This window comes from Panthera uncia, chromosome B1 (assembly GCF_023721935.1).
Source record: "Panthera uncia isolate 11264 chromosome B1, Puncia_PCG_1.0, whole genome shotgun sequence".
Taxonomy (NCBI): domain Eukaryota; kingdom Metazoa; phylum Chordata; class Mammalia; order Carnivora; family Felidae; genus Panthera; species Panthera uncia.
This window is the reverse complement of record NC_064811.1, coordinates 38873280-38898892: the sequence shown is the minus strand read 5'-3', so window position 1 is coordinate 38898892 and position 25613 is coordinate 38873280. Positions and strand designations below refer to the sequence as shown.

At 38.4% G+C, this 25613-nt stretch overlaps 1 protein-coding gene across 1 annotated transcript in view; it reads right to left on the bottom strand.

Moving 5' to 3' along the window:
• Positions 1-595: 595 nt before the first annotated feature.
• The window catches only part of LOC125923617 (gamma-aminobutyric acid receptor subunit beta-1-like), a 59964-nt gene continuing 34946 nt past the window's right edge, over positions 596-25613 (bottom strand). Inside the window, exons 2-5 of the mRNA XM_049632022.1 lie at positions 21992-22129; positions 21730-21882; positions 18019-18263; positions 596-973 (exon numbers count right to left, since the gene is read on the bottom strand). Coding sequence (XP_049487979.1) covers positions 623-973; positions 18019-18263; positions 21730-21882; positions 21992-22129 — 887 coding nt within the window. The 3' untranslated portion in view covers positions 596-622. The remainder of the gene's footprint in view (positions 974-18018; positions 18264-21729; positions 21883-21991; positions 22130-25613) is intronic.

Sequence of the window (25613 nt, the reverse complement as noted above, 5' to 3'; positions counted from 1 at the left end):
GGCTTGAGGTTGGAGGGGAGACTTCCTTCCTCTTCTAGGCTCCTCTTATCCCCCCTTCTTCCTGGAAATCTGTAACTTGTCAATGGCTTTGTTTTTTCTTCTGAGATCCTGGAAATTGTGTTGGTTTTTTTTTGTTTTGTTTTTTGTTTTTTGTGGTTTTTTTTGGCAGCATGAGATTGTTACAGTTTACCAGGAAGCGGTGCGCGCGGAGAGCTAGGTCCTGTTTTCCTTCTCATTTTAAAAAATAGATCAAAAAACTCCAGGGCCAAAAGATAGGACTGCTAAAGATCTACCTATATAACTTCTCTCTTCGTGTGTGTTTGTTCTTTGTTTGTAAACACGGCAATTAATAGAGCTCTGACAGAGCTGATAACCTGGACCACAGTAGACTGGAAAAAAACAAGAGTTTTCTTTGTGGCGTGTGTGTGTGTGTGTGTGTGTGTGTGTGTGTTGTTTTTGGAAGTAAACATGGTGCAGTAATAAAATTGATATGCAAGACCTCAAACCAATCGGATGGCTGAATCTCTTACCTCAAAAAAGCACAGCAGTGGCGCTGCGGGGGGCCTGTGGGGTCAAAAATCAAAAGAGGAAAGTAGTCGTTTACGAACCCTTAGGACAGACCTTAGTGTACATAGTAAAGCCAATAAACGACGTTAAAAAGAGAAAAGGTGATGGGGAAGAACATTCGGGACCACTTGTCTATGGAGTTCACATCAGTCAAGTCGGGGATCTTGACTTTGAGCTGCGAGGCGCGCCTGCGGATGCGCCCCTTGCTGTGCGCGCCGTGCCGCTCGAGCGCGCGCCCGTACGCCTCCCCGCGGCTGCTCAGGGGCTTGCGGTACTGGATGCTGGCGCTGTCGTACGAGTACATGCTGCTGGCCTTGGGCTCGCTCACGCCCGTGAGCACTTCCGAGCCGCTCGTCTCGTTCTTGATCTCCAGGGTGCTGAGGAGGATGTTGCCGTGGACGTCCACCTGACGGGAAAGGACACGCTCAGGCCCAACTGCCGGGGCACGGTCTGTGCTCGTGACCCTGTAACTGATGACACCGCAGCCCACTCTTTAAAGACTGTCGCTGGACTTCCGGCTCTGCGTGCCTCCTGCAACCGGATCTGGCATCTATGTATATCTATCCTTGGCTGTTTACCTAACCTACCGCTGTCTAATCCATCATCTGTCTGTGTCTGTTTGTGTATGTATCTAGTCCATCACCCATCTATATCCGTCTCTGTCTCATCCGTCATGTAGCTGTCTAATCTGTCTGCCTATTTAATCCACCATCTTTTTGTCTGGCTAATTCTACCACCTACCTAATCCTATCTATATCTTTCTATCTAATCCTTCATCTATCCGTCTACCACTTATCTAGTCTCCTTATCCAAACTGCCACCTATTTATCTATCATCTATTTCTTTATTTATCGTCTATCGAATTACCATCTGTCTAATCTACCGTCTATATAATCTACAATCATCTATCAATCCATACATCATTTTTATGTATATGTATATGGCATTTTTTCGTGTTACAAAAGTGGCACATGGAAATATGTAAAACTAGAAACAAACAGGAAACAAACAAATAAGAAATAGAAATTTGTAATTTCACTCTTAGAGTTCATTATTTTTAGTATCCTGCTAGCCGCCTTCTGTTTTTTCTACTTACAGACATGGACTCACCTGGTATGTTTTGGTCTACAATACACTTTGTCACTTAATAGTGTAGCATGGTCCTATTTCCATGTTCATAATTATTCCTCTGTGATATCACTTATTAACAGCTTATATGGATAGAGCATAACTGGGTTGATCTATTGTGAGATGTGAAGGCTTGCTTTACTTTTGCGGTATTATATAAACAAGGGACATCTTTTATGTAAATCTTTGTCCATCTCCCCAATTATTTCCTCAGGCTAAATTGCCAAAAGTAGGATTCAGGGCTCAAAAGGATATGACTAGCTGTACTTTGACTTTTGCGTCTCCACCATTATTTATTGTTGCTTCGTGCCGTTCTAGTAGTACCCATCTCAGATTTCCTGGTTTTTGTCTGTGCTATGCCCACACACATTTATGGAACTCCATACGTGAGCACATTTGGCCTATAAAGTGGCTTTGTTTAACTTCAAGCTGATGCACTTTGCAAACTGATTTACCTTGAGAGGACATGCTCATTCATACAAAGGAGTTTGAAATACTTCCAAGGGCAGTACAGGCAGCTGTGTTTAACTCCAGTGTTATTAACACAAGTGCCTGAGTTACAGTAAGTGGTCTATAAATGCTTTCAAATGAAATTAATCTCAGTAAACACTTTTGAGTGTCAAAGGTATAGGTAAGGAGACAAAAAAAAATGGGTAACAAAGAAAGACAGAGTAAAGTGTAGGAGGAGGCAAAGACAGACAAGGAAGGAAAATAGAAGGAAAGGTGCAGAGAGTGGTGGGGTGTGAGGCTGGTACATCACAGATGAGAGAACTAAGATTTATTGAGTGTCCACCCAAAGCCTAGCATTATGGTAGCTGCTTTGTATACCTTGTTTATCACTTGCAACAGGAAACTGCCTCAAGTTTACTCCACTGGGAGAGCTGAGATTACAACCTGTGTCTTGTCTGTTTCAAAGCTTATGTGCTTTTTACTGAGAAAGGACCGCTTCATAGTCCTTGGCCTTCACCACATCCCGCAGTGAACTTAATGATGCATTTGATAGCTTTAAGCTCAGAGGTAGTTGGAGAGAGAGAGAGAGAGAGAGAGAGAGAGAGAGGGAGAGAGACTCAATCTAGCCTCTCCCTCCACTCCCATCAATCATTTCTTTCTGTAAAGTATTTGGCTCTAGCCTAATTGAACTACCTATTATGCCCTCACTGGCACCTTTACTGGCTTATTTATTCGGGGAGTTATTATTAATTTTGTTGTTAAAAACTACTCTTTATTGAATCCTACTACATAATTTATCTCACTTATTTCTTATAACAACCCTATGGAATATATAATATTATTCTAGTTCAACAGATAGGGAAATAGACCCAGAGAGCTTAATGGCCTGCAATTAAACAAGGAATAAGTGCCTAATATGGGATTAAAATACAGGATATTCTTTGTCTCAAATATAATTTTCCCTCCTGTTTGCGTGTTAATCAATGTATTTTCTTTAAGGCTCAATTTAATCCTAATCCTTGTGTGTACCTGTGTACCTTCCCTGATTATAGTAACTTCAAAAATCAACTTCCTCTCCCTCTCTCAGGAAAGCATTGTTGAGTACTTACTCTGTGCCAGGCACAGTGCAAGGTGTCAGGTGTGTGTGTGTGTGTGTGCGTGTGTGTATGTCTATAGATGAAAAGTCATGCATATGAAAGTTTACATTATGAAAGAGGATGGTGGGGTTGAAGTGACATGGAACAAAGTGTTGAATCCATTAGAAAAGGGACTAGAACCTTAGAAGATAATCATGGTGTCCATAATTCTGTTAGGTACTATGGTGTTTCAGTCAAGAGTATCATAAAACATGGATTTTGTCCTTGAGATAATAATCTCCTTTGAGGGGTGCCCGGGTGGTTCAGTCAGTTAAGCATCTGACTCTTGATTTCGGCTCAGGTCATGATCTCACAGTTTCGTGAGTTTGAGCCCTGCGTCCGACCCTGTGCTGACAGGATGGAGCCTGCTTGGGATTCTCCCTCTCTTTCTGTCCCTCCCCCACTTGTACTTTCTCTCTCTCAAAATAAATAAACTTAAAAAAAAGTCTCCTGAGAGATACAAGAGTATCTTGTAATACAAGATAAAATATACAAGAGTAAGTTATACGAGAGTAAGATATAATTTTGGGAGTGATAAATGGTACAGTATAGACCATGATTAGGGGTTCATAAAAGTCTGAAGGTCAAGGAAGGCTTCATGAAGGAGATGCAACTTATACTAGGCCTTAAAGACAGAACAAAGGATTGAGAGGTGAAAACTGTATTCTCATCCTGGGTTATCCAGGATCCATTTCTTCATCTATAAATAAAAGGTTTTCACTAGGTAATCTCAAGGGTTTGCTTCTGATTTTTGGCAGTCTTTGATTACAAATAATATTCCAGGCAGAAGACACAGCATACTAAAAACCAAACCAAACAAACAAAAAAAACTTATAAAATTGAATCACTTCTTCTGTACTGTATGCATCATTAAGTTCCATTATTATGAAATCTCCCTAAGTAAACAAGTTGCTAGAATTTAGAATCTGCCAGTGAAACATAGAGATGCTCCTCATTAAACAGAGGTCATGCAAAACTACATTTTATTAAGATATTTTGGTTAACTTTGGTACAGATTCTAATGCACCTATAAATTGCATGATGCTTATTTATTGGTTTGTTCAAATCCCTCAAAATATTTTGTCATTGGGCTAGAAATCAGAGCTGTAAGTGATTTGACATATAAAGTAATGAATCTGGCTCTATAACTACCCATGAAAGCTGACTGCATTACTGTATAGTTGAATCAACATTACTGTGTCCCTTATTAGGAAAATTTAAGAGGTTTCATATAACGCTTATGACCTATCTCCAGTCTTTCTCCTACACAGTCTAGAACTTATCCTAAAAGCCAGTGTTACAAACTGTGTGTGTGTGTGTGTGTGTGTGTGTGTGTGTGTGTGTGTGATGGGTGCTTGTGCATTTCTCCTGAAGTGCATTTTCATTCCCTACCTTTTAAGCTTTTTGCTTCTCGGTAAAGTGATTATGTGGTCAGAATACCACTGGTGACACCAGCAGGTTTCTGGTTGGCTCTGGCCTAACCCCTGTCCTTTGGAGAAGAGTGGCTTTCATTTTACCTCAACAGTATAAAAACACTCAAGGTATCTTTGTATCCACAGCTGACACAGCTTTCCAAAAATAATGTCCAGGGGGAAAGTGGTCTTTTCACATCCTCAGAAACAATAAGGAGCCATGTCATAGATCACCTCAACATTTGCAATGGTTAAATGCTGCCTAGTTAATAAGAGATCAGATCAACATCTGCATTGGGCATGGTCTAAGCATCAAGGATTTTTAAACCTTGAAACAGAAGGAAGTGAGGCAAATGAAAATGTCATTACAGTGGATTTCCAGGGCATATACAGACAGATTTCCTAAAGCATTCATTGCTAATGTTGAAATAGCTGTTCGTTTGGATAATCACTCCTCATGCCTCATGATGCCATAAAGGAAGAGACTTTCCACTCCAGTCCCTGGGAAAGAAACTAAGGGGTCAATACTTCCAGCTTATTTTCCCTTTCTCCTCTCCCACTGCTCCCCACTGGGCATATTTGGGAGAAGGAGGCAGGCATACCTGGCTCCTTGTCTTCTGAATATTGTTCCCCTTCTGATCTGCTTGCAGAGAAGGTACAGTCCAGTTAGGGATGTGCGTGTTGAACTTGCTGCATTGGTGAGTAAGGCCTGTAATTGTCAGGTGGTTCCAGTGATTGGGGAGATAAACCTAATAGTGGGGTGAATTACTTACTGCATTATATTAACTATATATTCCTCAGACCAACATCACTGATTTTTTTTAAGTTTAGATCTATCATTAAGCCTAAACTTAGAGCAAATGAATAAAGTCATAATTAAGACTTCAGGAGGACCGGGGCGCCTGGGTGGCTCAGTCGGTTGAGTGTCTGACTTCAGCTCAGGTCATGATTGTAACTTAGAAATTCTGCCTGAACTTCCAGCCTGCCCTGCAGATTTCACACACAAGTGTATGAGCTAAGTCCTTAAAATAAAGTCTGTTCTGTTCCTATTGGTTCTGTTTCTCTGGAGAACTCTGGCTGATAGAAAGGGTATGACAAAAATCATGAGAGTCGTTTTTAAATGACTCAAGTCCGGAACACATTGATGTGATGGCTGTATTTCTTCCCTCAATAGAATCCTGAGCAAATGTACAAATTCATATTCTAGCTTGGGGCTAGCCTTTCTCCCACCCTTTCCAACTCACTCCCTCTCTCCTCTCATTCCCATCATACGCAAACAGTGCCGTAGGCTGTGAAAAATGTTCCCACTCACTGAATCGAACTGTTCTGGATATTTTCAATATGTAAATAGAGCAGAACTCATTGCAGTGTAATTGGAATAAAATATAATCTTGTTTCCAGTGGCAGTTTTAAAGCCCTGTTGAGAAATACCTTCCGGGCTCAATCTACTTTGCAAACAGGAAGTTATTTCCTTCTTGCTAGCTAATTCAATCGGATTCACATTTACTGAGTGGTTCTGAAGTACAGTGCAGGAAGCCAAGTGAAGTGGTGCTCGCCACATAAGGAGCTGCCTTCCAGAAGCCTACAGTCTATTTAACTGAGTTTGTCCAGTGCGAATGGCTGCCTTCACCTGTAGGGAGCAGAGAGCCACATAGCCACATGTCACGTCTGCCCATCCTGCTCCTAGAATGTACCACATCCGGGCTGTTGCTGTCAGTCATTAGCTCTCACCAGGGCTGTGCTGAACGCCAATTCCCTAGGTCTCAAATTCCTGAAACCTTTTGGTTTAGGGGGTTGGGTGGGGTGTGGGGTGTGTGGGGGTGGAAATAGGAGGCTTTGCTGGAGGTGATTTGCATGTCTCTTTGCAAACTTCCTGACAACTTGTTTCAAGACGCTATAGAAGGTTGAGTACAAACCTACATAAATCTAAACAAATCCGCACTCTGTTATTTAAGAAATAGAAATGGAAGAATGACAAATGAAACAACTGGCAATTTTCCAGCATGTTACTCAGGTAGATAAATTTATCCTGGACCCCTTTCTTTGCCTTCTTTCTCCCATACATTGGTATGAGCAGATCCTTAATGGCTTTACTTTTGAATAAATCTTGATTCTGACCAGCTTTTCCCCACCATCATGTCTTGCTGCATAATTGGTCTTCCTCTTTCCAGGAAGGAACTCTGTGGTCTTTTCTCTACATAGCAGCTGGAGTGACGCTTAAAAAATGTAAAACAGACCAATGTCTCCTCTGTTTAAATCAAAAGACTTCCTAAGACATAGAATAAAATCCAGATTTCTCATCCAAATCCACAGAGTACCATGTGATTTAGCTCCTGCAAGGACCTCTGCCCTCACTCTGCCCCTTGAGCTCTCTGCTCCAGCCACACTTGTCATTTGTTGACTGTCTCCTCTGATGCTCCTAAGTCCTCAGGACATTGTCAACTGCTGTTCCTCTCTCTTGGAATGATCTTGCTCAGATGGTTACCTGACTAGCTCCTCACCATTTTCTTCACCATAATTATCATCATCTGCCATTATAGCGTATATTTATTTACACACTTGTTTTATTTTATTATTATTATTTTTAATGTTTATTTTTGAGAGAGAGACAGAGAGAGCACAAATGGCAGAGGAGCAGAGAGAGGGACACAGAATCCAAAGCAGGCTCCAGGTTCTGAGCTGTCAGCACAGAGCCCCACGCGGGGCTGGAACCCAGGAACCATGAGATCATGACCTGAGCTGAAGTCAGACACAATTGGCTGAGCCACCCAGGTGCCCTTATTTACATATTGTTAATTATTCAACTGAAATGTAAGCTCCAGGAGCACAGCTGCTCTGATGTTACTGTGTTTTTCATCACTGTATATCCCCCTTGCTCTTCCAGAAAAGAGACTGATACTCCTAAGGAGGGGCTGAGTAAATGTCTATAGAATGAGGAACTCTGAAACTCTGACTTGGAGTCATCTCTCTAAGCTCTGTTTGAGTTTCAATGGCTAAGGGACACATAAGTGGCTAGACTCTAGAGTGGTGGTTCTCAGACATTATTGTGCATCTGAATCTATTGGGAAGCTTGTTAAAAATACAGGTTTGAGCTCATTTCATACTAGATTCAGGTCTTCCCAGTCTGCATTTTACACAAGCTTTCCAAGGGTCCTAGCTGATTTTGGTGTACCTAAAATGCACAAAGTGGTTAGCTTATTTCAGAGAGCTAAGAATTAATTACAAATATGCACTGTTCAAGCCTGAGATACGTGACATGAAGGTTAGGGAATAATTTCTTAAGTTGATGTTAGTGGGAATTTATTGAGCTTTGAACAGAGAATGATAGAAACAAGAAACCAGAAACTATCTTATGCATAGGAGCATTTTATACATAGACTTAGGGAGACCCAATATGTGAGATGAGTGCTTTTTACAATTAAATATAACATGCATTATAACCAGCAAATTCACTGAATTCTAAATGATGCAAATAAGGGTCAGTTTTCAGATTCATCTTCAGTGAATCCCCTTAAAAAGTCATCCAAAAACTCTTCAGTAATGTTTTGCTCTTCAGGAAAATAAAAAAAGTGATTTTGGTCAAAGTAACCATTACTTTTTGGATGTTTGAAAAGGAGGTATTCAAAGTGTGTGATGTCGGGGCACTTGGGTGGCCGAGTCGGTTAAGCGTCTGACTCTTGATTTCTGCTCAGGTCATGGTCTCAGGCTCCATGATGGACATGGAGCCTGCTTAAGGTTCTCTCTCCCTCTGCCCCTCTCCTAAGGTAATCAACAAAGCACTTCTACACTTTCTTCCTCCCCACTGGAGAATATCATGAAGTAACGGCAGAGTAGAGTTATCAATCACTTTAGATTCTAACATAGAGATTTCAGGAGAAGGAATTGCTGAGAAAAGAAAAGTATCAACACCGTTTGAAAGCAGTCTAGGGGCACCTGGGTGGCTCAGTTGGTTAAGCGTCTGACTCTTGATTGTGGCTCAGGTCATGATCTCACAGTTTGTGAGATCGAGCCTGGCATCAGACTCTGCTCTGACAGCACAGAGCCTGCTTGGGATTCTCTCTCTGCCTCTCTCTCTGCCCTTTCCCTGCTCATGCTCTCTCTCTCAAAAATAAAAAAAAAAATAAAAAAAAACTTAAAAGAAAGCAATCTATTAATAGCACACATCTATTATTACCATCGACTGTCCCTAATCAAAATATATGTCCTTCATTAGGAAAGATTTATTATATATATATATATATATATATATATATATATATGTTTTAAATTTGGACAGGTACCAAACAGTTTTCACTGTAGGAGAGGCTTAAAAAAAAAAAAAAAGAGAGAGGCTTAAATATTTTATTTTTGTAACAATAGAAATATAATAGAAAAAAAGTTTCCAATTATACATGAATTTAAAGAGCATTCTGCTTGGTTTTGTAATTAATTCATTAGTTCACTTATTGTTTTAAAAGTCATTTAAGTGCCTGATTTGTGCCGGGCTCTTTGGCAGGCATTGGAAAACCCAAAGTGGAAGATAAAGTGTTTGCATTCAAGTCCTACTCTGTTTTTCTTTACAGTGTATATTATTGCCTGGCATTATATGTGTGTTTGTGGGTGTCATTTTGATTGTGTGTGATGTATTTATATGTATAATGTTCATCTTTCTCTCCCATCCAAATGAAAGGTTTTTTTTTTTTTTTATTCATTGCTGACTATACCTAGTGCATACAGAGTATTTTTATAGTATACCCTCATTAAATATTTGTTAAAGTTAAATATTAAATATTAAACAAAATTTGTTTATGTTTATTCATTTTTGAAAGACAGAGAGAGACAGAGCACAAGCAGGGGTGGGGCGGAGAGAGGGCGGGGGCAGACACAGAATCTGAAGCAGGCTCCAGGCTCTGAGCTGTCAGCACAGAGCCCGACGCGGGGCTCGAACTCACAAACCGCGAGATCATGACCTCAGCCGAAGTCGGATGCTCAACCGACTGAGCCACCCAGGTGCCCCAATATTAAATATTTTTAAGTGACTTTTATTTTTTGAGAGAGAGAAAGAGAGAGTGCAAGTAAGGGAGGGGCAGAGGAAGAGGAAGAGAGAGAATCTTAAGCAGACTCCATGCTCAGCATGGGGCCTGACACTGGGCTCAATCTTACAACTGTGAGATCATGACCTGAGCCAAAATCAAGAATTGGACACTTAACTGACTGAGCCACCCAGGCACCCCTTAAATATTTTTTAAGTTTAAAAAAAAAAACGGTAAGCATAGTGTGCAATGGAGAGCTCTAGGAGAAGCACCTGATGAGTGAGGGCAGACATCAGGCAAGAGGTGAATTTTGGGGAACAAGGCAAGCTAAGTTAGCAAAGAGTGAAACCATGGCAAATTTGGGAAAACTGTGAGTTGAACTTCTAGAGCAAAGTGTGTGTCGGTGAAGGGGAGAGGGAGGAGGAATGAGGCAGAAGAGGAAAGCAGCATGAGATCACAGTGGGTGCTGGATGTAGCATTAAAGATTCTTCTAGGCAGAGTCTAGGGTGAGTTTTGGTGGATGCCTATTGGTTTGACCTGTCTGATTCCATTCCACCTTCTTCTGATAACATTACCTGACTTTCCTTGGTGCACGTGGTAGAAGTGGACCTACTTGCATCTTTAAGGCTCCAAGGACAGGCATGTGATGCAGACCTGTGCATTTATTGTTTCCCAACTTCCTAGTCAGAGAGATTGATTTCTGCGTGAGAATATGACTCAAGCTGATCCAGAAGACTCAATCCTAAGACTTTTTTTGTTGTAACTATTGGTGATAAGAAAGTACTTTTGGGTTAAGGTTGCAGAGCTTGGAACATATAAACTTCGGCGTTTTGGAACACCATGAAGGAAGGGTTTAATGAACGTAAAGCCATTATAAAGGAAAGCAGAGTTAACAGATGAAGAGAGATGCTTTCTGATGACAATGTTTAAATATATGGATATAGCCACATAGGAAATTAGAACCACTCATGGACCGTCTAGTTGTGTGTGCCAAAATATATCCCCCACCTTTTTCTTAAGCCTGTTAAGTGAATTTGATTTCTTCCTCATTTACAAAAGAATCCTAGATGTTTGGGTATAGAAGGAAATGAGAGGGAGAGAGGGAAGGAGGGAGGAGGGAGGCAGAGAGAGAGGAAGAGAGAGAGAGAGAGGGAAAAAGAGCTGTTGAAGCATCTGGAGATTAGCTACATTAAGCCAAGACTAGAGAACAAAGCATGAACCGAGCCAGATTTGGGCACGGATTTAAGGGCTAAAGAAGTCCATGAATTGCTAACACAGGCTATCCACAGAAATCAAAGGTCCTGCCTGAATTTCTCCAGAATCCAAGATGCTAAGTCATAAAGGTTAAAATTTCATCAAAGGCTGAGAGAAGTGTCTTAGTTGGCCCGATGACAAGGCAGTGATGTGGGGTACGTCCTAGGCTCAAAGGCTCATGTAGGTATCCATCTGTTTCAAGCTAGTTTTAAGGAAAAGCTGTTGACTGTTAGGATGCCTGCTTTCACATGCATTATGGATCCTGGAATTAATCACAGTACAGAGCTGATTTCCATTTAGCAAGTTGTCTGAAAGTGTAGATGTCTAAAAGTGTCTGAAAATGTAGATAACACACCGCAGAGAATAGGAATGAGAGGAAAGAGGCCAGATTACAGCATCAATATCTGAATCTGAATGGAAATTCTATGTCTTAATTGTTGGGGTTGCAAGGTGTCCCGCATGACTTCAAGTGATTTCAAATCAGTACCTGACTATAGACTGCCCATGCGACCAATCCATCCTAGGTGGATCTATTTGCAAGTGGGCAGGCATGTGGCCAACAGACACAACCACGTATATTCCAGGTTAGTGTAAAAGGGGCCCAGAAGTAGCATACTTACAACCTACTAGTACTGTGAAATCTATCTTTCAAAACTCTAAATACCATCTCTAGTTTCAAATGATGCCTGAGGGGTACATGAATCTACAGTCTTTATCACCTCAGAGGTTGAAACTCTCCTAATGTCTGGATTCAGCATCTGTACTCCTACAGAAGAGATGCTTCACTGCAGCTGGTGGTAATATAAATCAAGACAAAGCAAGCACTTCTAACTTCGGTACAAATGACCCTTGACATGACTGCCCAGCCAAGGCTATCAAGAGTAATGTGTAATAAATGAATGATGCCATGCTATGCTCTAGGGTACCAAGGCAAATATTAGGGTCCCTCAAATGAAAATTGTCTGGGACCACAGCACATGTATCATTTGAATTCAACTGTTTACAAGGATCTAAAAGGAAAGGGGAGGACCACCCAAACTTTTATATGAAAGGAAAAAATCTGATATTATTTTCTATTTTTTAAATTTCACCAGGGGATAGCATTTTTAAATACCACACAGGTTGCATTATTATCTTAACTGCTGGAGATAATACACTGAAAAGACGAAGTAATACACTTGCTTTGTTATTGAAGATTATATCTATCTGTTGTTATATGACACTGTGATTCAGAGAGAATAGCAGGGGTTGATATAAATCATGCTTTAGAAAATATTAAAAATCAAAGTGATAGAAACAGTAAGAAAATTTGGAGCAAAAACTGAAGTGGACTACAGTCTCTTTTTCTTACTTATTATGAATGTATATGAGTTTTATAAAACATGATGTAGCATTCAGGACCTTGGGTTATGGTAGCTAAGAACTCAACCTGAATGGAGAAGTCCTCTCTAAATTTATTCATTCGGCAAATACTTATTTGTTTTTTCCTCTGTTCTAGCCACTGATGAACAATAAACATAATAGACGAGGACCTTGATCCCAATCCTTGGGAAACTTATAGTTTAGTAGAGAGATAGACATTAAAAAAAAATTACTTAAGTAAACATATATTCACTATTGTGGTAAATCCTATGGTGGAAAAGCGCAGAAAGCCATGAGAGCAAATAACAATGGTACAAAATACAATCCACCGTTGGGGGTGTCAGTTAAGCCTTCTTTGAGGTAGTAACATTTATGATAAGAACCAGTGTAATGGAAAAATTGAGAGATGGCCAATATTAACTTTAATTTCACTAACCCTTTCTTATGTTTTATAAAATCTGATGCTGATTCATCTAATGCATTTTTCTTTTTTTTAAATATATAAGCAATTTTTATTCAAAAGGATATATGTAATATATAATGGATATTCTTTCATCTATCTGAAAGGGGGGGGCAGGGGATCTGATTTATGCATTGCTTTGCTAAGGATGCAGTAATCTAAATAGAAAAATTGAAGTGTATGTAATCTTTTTAAAAAATTAATTTATTTAAATTGAAGTTAGTCAACATACATCATAGTATTGGCTTCAGGAGTAGAACCCAGTGATGCATCACTTACATATAATACCCAGTCTAATGAATTTTTCAATTCTATGATTTCCATTGGTTCTTTTTCAGTTTCAAGTCTTTTTTTGAAACTCCCCATCTCTACCTATATTAATCTGTTCCTATGGACATTATTTAAAAATTTTTCTTTTGAAATTATTGTAGATTCCTAGAAAGTTGCAAAGATAGCACAGAGAGCTCTCATGTACCCTTCACCCAGTTTCTCCTATTGACATCTTACTTAACTACTGTACAATATCACCCAGGAAAGTGACATTGGTATAAAGTATGTGTAGTTCTATGTAGTTTTATTACATGTGATGATTCACATAACCACCACTGCAAGCTACAGAATTATTCCACCACTAGTGCTACCTTGTGCTACCCCTTTCTAATTAATCACACTCAATCCCTCCACCCATCACTGACTCCTGGTAACCACTGGTCTGTTCTTTAATCTTTATAATTTTATTATTTCAGGTATATTATATAACTGGAATCAGACAATGTATAATCTTTTAAGATGGACTTTTTTCCCATTCATCATAATGCCTTGAGATCCATTCAAGTTGTTGTATGTATCAATAGTTCATTACTTTTTATTGGACTGGTATTCCATGGTATGAACCTACCATGGTTTGTTTCACCATTTGCCTATTACAGGATATTTCAGCTCCTTTTAGTTTTGGGCTATTTTCTACGAACTTCTACATATATTAATTACTGTTATTATTTTTAATTATTGTCCTTATCTTTTAAGCCAACATGTGAGACTTTTGCAGTTCTGTTTCTAGTGACTTTTCTCTTTTTAAGTCTTTTCTCTTAAGTATGGGTATGTTTTCCTGCTTTTTTCTCATGTCTAGTGATTTTTTTATTATATAGTAGCTGTTGATGCTGCTCTGTAGAGACTTTGGATTCTGTTATTTTCCCTAACAAATGTTGGGTTTTGTTTTAATAGGCAGTTAAGGGGCACCTGGGAGGCTTAGTTGGTTGAGTGTCCGACTCTTGATTTCGACTTAGGTCGTGATCTCAGAGTGATTTGATCAAGTCCTGTTTTGGGCTCTGTGCTGACAGTGGAGCCTACTTAAGATTCTCTCTCTCTCTCTCTCTCTCTCTCTCTCTCTCTCCCTCTCTTCCTCTGTCCCTTTCCCTTGCTCTCTCTCTCTTTCCAAAATAAAAAAAAATTAATAATAATAAAAGGCAGTTAAATTACTAATAGGTCACCTAGAATGGGTAGTGAGTGGGTTTTATGTGTAGTTACGGTGAATCTATTTTAATTTTTCCCTTAACTCAAGGAGAATCCCTTATTTTTGTTCTTTTTTTTTTCAGTCTTTCAGCTGTTTCCCCCTTCCAGATTTCCTAGCATTTTATACTTTTGTAGTTCAGAGGTCAACCAAGGATTTGTGGGAAGTTTATATTCAGGTTTTTTTTTTTTTTAAAGCTTCCTTTTTTAAAAAAGAAATGTATATTTTTGAGAGAGAGGAGAGAGACACACAGACAGAGACAGAGTATGAGCAGGATAGGGACAGAGAGAGAGGGTGAGACAAAATCTGAAGCAGGCTCCAGGCTCTGAGCTGTCAGTATAGAGCCCGATGAATGGCTCAAACTCACAGATCGGGAGATCATGACCTGAGCTGAAGTCAGATGCTTAACTGACTGAGCCACCCAGGCGCCCCAAATTCAGATTTTGCATTTCTCTTGTGACTCACTTCTTTCTAGGATTTCTTGAAACTCTGGAAGTATCAAACTCCATGTTCTGACTCATCAGACTGATAAAACTGCAGGTTTTTTGGCTGAAGTTCTGCAGACTGGGGAGTGGCCTCGGGACAAAGCTATATAAATACTGATTTAAGAGAATGTCATTCCCTTCATTTGAGGGTTGATTCTCCTTTAGTTTTTGTTTGTTTTCAGTTAGTCTCATGTCTTCAAGCAGATTTAAAATTTTTTTTTGCTCAGGAGGCACCTGAATGGCTCAGTCGATTGAGTGTCTGACTCTTGATTTTGGCTCAGGTCATGATCTCACAGAGATCAAGCCCCACCTTGGGCTCCATGCTGAGTGTGGAGGCTGCTTAAGATTCTTTCTCTCTCCCTCTGCCCCTTTCCCCTGCTCAAGCTGTCTCTCTCTCAAATATATATATATATATATATATATATATATATATTTATATTTTTTTTTTGCTCGGGGTTTATAATTTTTAATCCATAAGAGAGTTAGTCCAACATAAACTACTCTTTCATGTCTTAACATGATTTTTAAATTAATTTGGGCATGATTTTGTCTGTGTTTTTCTGAAAAGCATTTGTGAAGTTTCTAATCTAACTTTCCATGGATAAAAGCACATTTTTATCTTCTTTAAAAATCCCTGGATGAGCACTGGGTGTTGTGTGGAAACCAATTTGACAATAAATTTCATAAGAAAAAAAAAAACCCTGATAATTGAGGGATTTTTCTATCCTATCTACTGGAATTCAAATTTAAAACATCAATTCATCTGGCATAAAAAGTTCCTGATTTGAGATCCAGTGAAACCTTACTATGTTTGAGCCCAATGTTACTCAAACACAAAGATCAGTTAGATAGAAACATTTTACTTATTTATTAGTCACTAAGCCCTCTTGAGGGCAATATGTATTATACATCTAGATATGATGTGGCATACAAGGCTTTCATTTGGCCTTTATTTGTCCCTTAACATCTTAGAAAAATTCTCTGATATCCTGGGGTGGAATCAAGGTAAATGACCAAAGAGTGTGGTTAAAGTTTGTTTTATGATGTTTTTAAATTATCTGAATGCATTGATTTCAGTTTGCTGAAGGTGTGACAGTTCCATTTAATTACCTTTCTAGAGAACACTGCTTTTCTAGCCAATTCAGAGGCCCTATTTTCTCCTTTACCTTTCCAAATTCTACTTATCTTTGACATCCATCCAGTCCATGGCTTCAGATTTTCCTACCAGTGAACCTATGCCATTTTATTTATGTAGGGCTTTCCCTCATGATACATCCATTAATACACATTCCAAGCTATGCAGAGGCTTAGAAGGCAACTGAGATGAGAGTGGGAACAGAAAAGAGGTGGCCTTAAAATCTGCTAACGTACTTTTAAAGCTAGTAGGTCAGAATCAGCCTTTTCCTTTCAGAAACACTCCTCAAGGTAGGTGCTGTCCTGTTTCATTTTATAACCTAATCACCTCATCTGAATATAATCTTCTTTCCCACAAAGATAGGAAGATTATTCAGGGCGAGTATCATGCTTCCTCCTAGAATCCAGCATAATATTTCACATAAGAGTGAAAATTTCCTGGGGCACCTGGGTCGGTCAGTTGGTTAAGCTTCCAACTCTTGATTTCAGCTCAAGTCATGATCTCACGGTTCGTGAGATCGAGCCCTGCATCAGGCCAGAGATGACAGCATGGAGCCTGCTCGGGATTCTCTCCCTTTCTTTCTGCTGCTCCCTCACGCGTGCTCATCCTCTCTCTCTTTCTCTCTTTCTCTCTCTCAAAAAAAAAATTAAACTTAAAAGAAGGAACTTTAAAAAAAAAGAGTAAAATATTATTTGAATGAGTTACTTTGAATTTTGACCATTTGGCTGAATCTGTTTGGTATTTTGCTTATAATTTTCTAATTACCTGACAGTGTTTGGTTTTGATACCGCACCAAAGAGCATGAAGATACATACACTGAAGATTTATAGTTTGGCTTCTGCCTGATTCTCCAGCCACCTCTAATACTACATATTCTCCCTTACTTGCTATGGTCTTGCCACATTGGTGTCCTCTTAGTACTTTCATACCTCAAGCAATTCCTTCCTCCGAGCCACTGCACTGTCGTGTCCTCTGCCTCGAATGGGCATGGTGTGGTTAGTGCTTCTCATCACTTAGGTCTCAGATCAAATGGTCATGTCTCAGAGAAGTCTTCCTGATCTACCTTCCTTGTTCCCTTGAAGCTGATCCAAATCATTCTCTTACCCATCGCTCTGTTTTACTTTCTTCAGAACTTACTACAACCTGAAATTATCCTCTTAATCCGTGCTTACATGTTTATGGTCTGTCTTCCCACATTAGAGTCTAAACTCTATGAGAGCCAGGAGCTTTGTCTCCTTCAGGGAAGTATTCCTAATGCTCAGAATGGTGGCTAAATGAGTGAATCTTTTGAGCTGTCACCCTGGGTGCCATCTGAAAACAATTTATAGTGGATGCAGTATTTCAATGTTCACAATTTTAATTTGATTTCAGTGAAACATGGCATAGAAGTAGAGGCTAAAGAGATGTTCTTAAAGAATAAAGAAAGCACTAGTGAAAGCACAAGTCATAAGATCTACCAACGAAAAGCAAAAGAAAAATAGTGACAGTGTCTTACATCCAAGGGTAATAGCTAGCTAGCTATAATGATAATGAGTACCTATCATTCTCCAGGTATTGTTACAAATATTAGACTTAAAAAAAAAAACCTTATTTAGTCCTTATAACAACTCTATAAGTATACATGATGACATTGAGAACAGAGACTAGATGAGACGTTGTGTAGGTTGATATGTCTGGGGTTATAAAGCCAGTAAGTAGCAGAGCTGGGACTCAAACCCGAGCAGTTTAATTCCAGTCTGTGGTTGTAGCTACTGGGCCATATCTTTTCATTTCCACCGAGTACAGAACTGATTTATTTTAGTTGTCTCATTCATTTATCAAGCAAATCTGGCATTATTCTTCTGCCTATAGTTTTACAACTATTTGGTTTAGAATAAAGAATAATGGATTTAGGGTTGAGTTTTAGGTCCAGGTATATTACTAACCTATGGTAACTTCAACCTAACTTCTTCAATCCCCAATTCTCAAATATGTAAAAGGGAGGTGTGTTTGAGCCATATTAAAGATAAACTAATATACTTTTTTTTTCCCCCTGTTATGGGGGCCCTGAGCACCATGCTGCTGATACATTTTGGAAGAATATTGTAAGGAATATTTAATACGTTACCTGAACTTTATTCATCTCCAGTTTGTTCTTCTCATTGGCACTCTGGTCTTGTTTGCTAGCTCCCTTTTTCTGAGGGCCTTTTCCAAAGAAGATGTAATTTACAAAGGCATATTCCAGGAGAGCCAGGAACACAAACACAAAGCAACCCATCAGGTAAATATCAATCGCTTTGACATAAGGGATCTTCGGCAAAGTCTCCCTGAGGTGAGTGCTGATGGTTGTCATTGTCAGCACGGTGGTGATTCCTATGAAACAGAAAGACACATCTTAGCTGAACGCACTTGTTAAGCTGCCCTTGAAAGACTAAGACAGATGCTATTTCCTTATTGGTGTCCCAGAATGATGGCAGCAATGTGATAAACCACTAGGCAAAAGGAGCAGATATTTGGAAGGACAAAGCTTCAGACTCCCCATACAGGCCATGAACAAATCGTAAAACAGGATGTACCATTAATGGAGGGTTGGAAACCATTTTTTAAAAAATAATACACATAGAAGAAAGAAAAACAAATGGGCCTGCATATCAAAATCCCATTGATATGCTCACTGTTCCTACTAAATCTGTCCTTGTGACACTAACGCCCACAACAGCCACTACCAAACTGAAAGTTGGTAACCATCGTGAGGAGACCTACTTCATTCCATAAGTCTATAATATATACAAGGTCAGTATTACACGTTAAAATAGTAATGCATCATTCATAGTGAAACAACACTAAAAGAAGATATACGTAAGAAAGTTCGCGATTTGCATCAAACATTTGATTTATGTATTTTTTAAATAAAACCTTGTTGCTTTGATTTTTCAAATATTACCTCTGGTTCTTGATTCCAGAGCTTAGAATGAATTAGTTCCCTAGAGTCAAGAGAAGATTTCCTGAAAAATTCAACTTGGATTTGTTAAAGAAGGTTAAGACTGTAAACTCTTAAAAGGAAAATTATGTTTTGTCTATTTTGTTAAGCACAAGCTTTCTTAACCATATAATCTTTGCATGAGTGTAATAAATATTTGGTGTTGATGATGGCAATGATGAAATGTAATTGGGAAAAACAAAACTGAAGAGGAAATTGGAATCTTACATAGATAATTTGTGCTATAATACTAATATTACATATTTATATAGCATATTACAGTTTTATTTTATTTTTTAAGTTTGTTTATTTATTTTTGAGAGAGAGAGAGAGACTGGGTTAGGGACAGAGAGAGAGTGAGAGACAGGGAGAGAGAAAGAATCCCAGGCAGGCTCCAACATGGGGCTTGATCTCACGAATAGTGAAATCATGACCTGAGCCAAAATCAAGAGTCCAATGCTTAACTGACTGAGCCACCCAGGTGCCCCAATATTACAGTTATGAATTATCTTATATGACTGCCATAACAGCTTGCTGAGTATGATAAGGCAGCTTTATGATTTCTGTTTTATAGATGCATAAACAGAAATTCTGAGATTAGTTATTTTCCATAGATCACCCAGCTAGGGGCAAAAAAGCAAGGAAGTGCTAAACAAAAGGCACTTAAAATGAAAACAGAAAGATGAGAAGATAAAACTTGAAACTTGATGACAGTCCTTAAAAATAAAGACAGGAAATGTTAAAATGGGTGTTAAAAACAAAGGACATCCGGCAAAGAGAATAGAAGGTAGAAACTGAAAAGGGGGAACAATAGTTTAGCACTCATTTGCCCATGAGATTATTCTGGATAAATTCCCTGATTTGACTATTCAACTTTAAGAGAACAGATAAAATAGGAAGTCGGAGTTAGCATATAAAAAGTTAAAATGGTTCAGATCAGTGATGAATTCAAAAGTGCTGCACTGATCTGAAATGCCATCATGAACTTATTTCTTTGAATAAAATTTTAAAGTTCACCCAATATAATTCTAGCTAATATCCTCAGCAGAAATAAACAGTTCATTTACAAATCCACTAATTACTTTTTGGTTTCTACTCGTTGATTTAAATTTTTAAGCAAGAAGGGTTAGTAAACAAATGCCTTTTTTACTTAGTTAAGTTTTAAAATGTCACAGATTTTACATTTCAAAGAGAAGATTAAGTCAGCATTTTATGTGCTAACATCTTTAATCAAAATACCGTTAGCTTTGGGGATAGATGGGTAAGGAGAACCACAATTTATGATGCCTTGATAGTTGTAGTCCCTGCTGTTGACATCATCCACTGTTTTTTCCTTAACCATAGTATACACATACTCATGTTCACATTCATATAATATATGCAGATTCATACCTATGATGTGATCAACTATTTGTTGCCTTTCCTTAGTTTTGGAATGTTCAAAGGTTGATAAGGGGCTACCAGCATTTGACTGTGAGCCATTAGAAATTAGTCATTAGAAATAAGTTATAAGGATGACAATTACTTTGAGTGTGAAGGGGATGCTGAACATCTAACCCAGTTGAGCAATCTCAAAAGAAGTGATGTGTATGTCAGCTTAACTGGAAATGATGCTGTTACATATTTGGTGTGTGTGTGTGAGAGTGTGTGTGTGTGTGCGTGTGCACGCACACATGTGCACACATGTATGAGAATAAGCCCCAGAATATGATAACTGAAAGGGGTCTAGGATCAAATAATGAGGATCAAATAATGATGAATCTGAGCACCCATACATGCTCAGATTCATCAAAAGGACCTTATATATTCTAATTTTCCAAGGAATCCTTTAAAGTCTCAAATATAGCCTTTCAGCTTGCTGCAATTACTCAACCATGGCAAGATTAATTTTGAATTTTGTTCCTCCAGGAAGGAAACCATTTTTATTCTGTGCTGATCACAGGTCATTAATATAGCTGATGAATGTCTGTGCCCTATTCAAATGCGATGGGCTTCATTTAAGGAAAACTCAGATCGATACAACTTAACTTTAGTTAATGTTCGAAAAATAGTATTTTTTAACAATTGACATATCTTGTTAACAGTCACAAGGTTTAGCTTTCTCCAAATCCATTTGAGAATAATGCATTGTATGAGAAAGAATGAAATAATGCCATTCACAGCAACGTAAATGGAACCAGAAGGTATTATGCTGAGTGAAATAAATCAGTCAGAGAAGGACAGGTATCATATGTTTCCACTCATATGTGGATCTTGAGAAACTTAACAGAAGACCATGGGGGAAGGGAAAGGGAAAAATAATTACAAAGGGAGGGAGGCAAACCATAAAAGACTCTTAAGTACAGAGAACAAACTGAGGGTGGATGAGGGGTGGGGGAGAAGGGAAAATGGGTGATGAGCATTGAGGAGGGCACTTGCTGGGATGAGCACTGGGGGTTGAATGTAAGCCAATTTGACAATAAATTATATTACAAAAAAAAAGAATACAACATACAAAAAAAAAGAGAATAATGCATTGTAAATGTTCTTCACTGTAAAAAGCAGAGACCAAAGAGGAAATCATCACAAAGTTAGTAAAAATTAGTGTAATGAAAATTTAAAAATAGACTCTAAGAAGCACTAATATAGCTAGTATTAATTATATTTCAAGATTATTTTGGTAAAATGCTAAGAAGATATTGCATTGTAAAACATTCATCCTGAAAATGCTTACCCTTTGATATTTTACTATAAGGACTCTTATGGTAATCTCATTCTTTGACTTGCTCTGAGAGAAAGCCATTGCTTATAATTTCTAACAATGGTTGGTTGGTTGAAGCTAAATCCTACCAGCTCTTTTCAGTGCTGGGAATGCCTTACCTAGTGCAACTCTGGCTGCAGATGCATCATAGTTGATCCAAAAAGACACCCAGGACAGAATTGTAATCAATGTGGAAGGCATGTAGGTTTGCAAAATGAAGTAGCCAATATTTCTCTTTAGACGAAAACTTAGTGACAGTCGTGGATATGCCCCTGAATTAAAAAAGAAAAATAGAAAAAAAAAAATCAGATCTCCATTTGGTAGGAATCATCTTCTTTCTTTCACAGTGCCCCGAGTTCATTTGGAGGGAAATAACCTCACCAGTTGTGAACTCCACTTTCTTGGAGACCATCTTGTAGTCGACAATTGAAAACTGAGGAAGCTCAATTTTATTAACTCCAGTTACCGCTCCCTCTCCTCCATTCCAGTAAAACTCAATGTCATCAGTGGTATAGCCATCTGAAACCAAGAAATACAGCATGGTTAAATAGAGTTAGGTTGGTCTAGAAATTCATTTTGAAGAGTCTTGGAACTGGAGAGAAAATTCCCAGCAAGTGGTGGTAAGACAACAATGCTTTAAATAGGATGGCATATAGGTCTCATGATGAGCACTATTCTTGCATTGAGAAGGCGGATGCATCTGCTTTAGTGGACATAAACTCTGTGCTCATTCAGTGATGTCTGATATCACTGCTCCTTATTTATTTTCTTTGCATCTACTAATGGGAATTCTTTGGTTAGATAAGGCAATAGCGGGATTCTAGTACCTGAACATAGATTTTTACTATGCATCCTTTAACAATAATACATAATAATAATTGAACGCGTATTTGTTAAAAGGGATATGGAAAAGATAAAATGGTGGAGTATAATGAAAGCCAAATTTGTACATACTGATTATATGATCAAGACATTTAAAAAAGAAATACACATTTATTTTAGAAAATAGGTAAACTTCCATTCATATGTACATATATATTTATTATTCATTTATTTTGGGGAAAGCCCAAGTGGAGCAGGGGCAGAGAGAGAGAGACAGAAGATCCGAAGGGGGCTCCATGCTGACAGGCTGACATCAGTGAGCCCTATGTGGGGCTTGAACCCATGAACTGTGAGATCATGACCTGAGCTGAAGTCAGATGCTCAACTGACTGAGCCACCCAGGTCCCCCTCATATATTTTTATTATATCTAATATACAGGTGAAAAATTAAGGACTATATGAATTTTTAAATTAAAATTTTAAATTGAAGTATAATTACATGTAACATTATATTAGTTTCAGATATACAGCATAGTGATCAATAATTCTATACCTTATGCTTGCTCCCTGTGATAAGTGTAAAGAACTTTATGAATTTTTGTTTAACGTTTATTTATTTTTGAGAGACAGAGAGAGAGAGACAGACCATGAGTGGGGGAGGGGCAGAGAGAGAGGGAGACATAGAATCAAAAGCAGGCTCCAGGCTCTGAGCTGTCAACACAGAGTCCAATGTGGGGCTTGAACCCACAGACAGCGAGATCATGAGCTGAGCTGAAGTCAGATGCTTAACCAACCGAGCCACCCAGGTGCCCCCTATGAATTCTTGATAATACATTTGTAGCTTAATATTCATGAGGGTGAGCTTTTGTTAATTTAAGAGTAATGTATAGAGGATTGTAGATTGCATTATTAGGGTCTACCCTGAAGTCTATTGTCTTCTCTTTTCTACTTCTGATTCCCCTTATCAGTGGTCTAGCTGGGTTATAGTCGCATAAAAAAATTAACTTCTATAAAAACAATGTATGGGTATATTTAAAAATCTAAAAATCAGTTCGGGCATATAGAAGGCTATAGTTGTCTCTTTCTACCTGGTAGACATAAAGAAGATATTTCTGAGTTCATTTTGTCTTTATATTCATCTCAGATAAAAAAAAAACCCATCAAATCCTTTATTTCCATTAGAATTACTAAGGCTTGTGTTTCGAAGATAACCATATAATATAGTAGATATGATGCTGACCTACTTTTGATTAAAGCCAGTAATATTTTCCAAGAGATTAAAAAAAAAGAATATATTTAAAATTTAGAAGAGTGCCAAGTCTTCAGTCAGGCTCACTGAAAACACACCAGTGCAAGGATGTAGGAAATTTTAATCTATTCTTTTTTTTTTTTTGAGGGGAAATAAACCTGTTTCAATTTTATTGCTTTACACATTTCTAACTTATCTTCACAAAGAGCTCTTTTTTGAATTCTTATTCTTAAACTCATTGAACCCACAACCTTTTTATATTTGTTACTTTTGCCCCTCTATAGAGGTTATTATTTACTGTGTGATAGGTTTCAATTTAGCTTATTTTATTTCTCTTTAAACCATTTCCTTCTAGGTCTAAGAACTTGCCTTTTCTTCAAAGGGTAATCTTCCATATTCAGTAACCTATTTTACAATGACTCAAGTGTAGCCATAGAAACAGAAGATATTTATTTTAGCTATGATCCCTGGTGTCCAAGAAGCTGTGAGACCCTCTTTACCTATTGGATTTAGAGTGATCTACATCTTCTTGGTTTATTGACTTACTGGCCTATTGGGGATTTATGATGTGTCCATGTAGGTTCAGCAGTTGTAACAAACGTACTACTCCGGTGGGGGATGTTGATAACAGAGGAGTCCATGTATGTGGAAGCTTGTAGCATATATTGGAAATCTCTGTATCTTCCTCTCAATTTTGCTGTGAACATAAAACTGCTCTAAAAAAGTAAAATTCTTTAAAAAATAACTTCTAGGGGCACCTGGGTGGCTCAGTTGGTTGAGCGTCCAACCTGACTTCAGCTCAGGTCATGAACTCGTAGTCAGTGAGTTCCAGCCCTGTATTGAGCTCTGTGCTGACAGCTCGGAACCTGGAGCCTGCTTCGGATTTTGTGTCTCCCTCTCTCTCTGCCCCTCCTCCACTCACACTCTGTCTCTTTCTCTCAAAAACAAATAAACATTAAAAAAAGTTAAAAATAAAAAAATAACTTCTAAAAAAACTCCACAGAAACATATTCATGCATATACATATATAGATAAATGAATGAATGAATGAATGAGTGAATAAATAAATACATAAATAAATAAAATTTGATGGTAATTTCAGAGGATCATGGATCCCTGTGGAGCCTATTTATGGTTCTAGAATGAGAAAATGGCTTGTGGCACTATGATAGCTTAAATTCAACCCTGATGCTCTCCCCTCCATTTTCAATTCAGCTATGAACTATTTCAAAGCCCAGCATGAAGTACCATCTGGGGAATGTGAGGTCTCGGCTCTGTCTGGATCTAGGGGACAATTGTGTCGTGGGTTTTTTCCCCCACTCTGGGGAGTAGTGGCATGGAGTTCTTGAATGGGGATTGGGACAGTGAGATTGATGAAGAAAGCTGAATGCAGGGGCTTTTTGGACCCGCTAAATAAAGGGCACGAACACTTGGGTAACTGGAGGAATTGTTTTGAGTGGTGGGAGAGTTGAAAAGGTAGGCTGCCTCAGAGACAGAGACTACCTCCTGGTCTACCAGCAGGAGAATGACATTTTACCAGGAACTCATTGTACTTTTCACCATAAAACATTGTTTCCATTTTCAGTGGTCTGGCAGCTGGGTCCAAACCACAAGGTATATGTAAGAAAAAAACAACAATGCTTATAAGAGAATCCAATAGTCCTAGAGAAGAAAAGCAAGCAGAACATCCAGAGTATATGGCCCCTTGTGAAAATAACTAGTGGAAGAGGAAGACAATAGTTTGAACTCTTCAATTCCCATCCTTATTAAAAATATAGGAAAACCTAAAATATATATATATATGTACACATATGTATATATATACACATGTATATATATATGTACACATATATGTGTACATATATATGTACATATATATGTACATATATATGTGTATATATATATGTACACATATATGTGTATATATATATG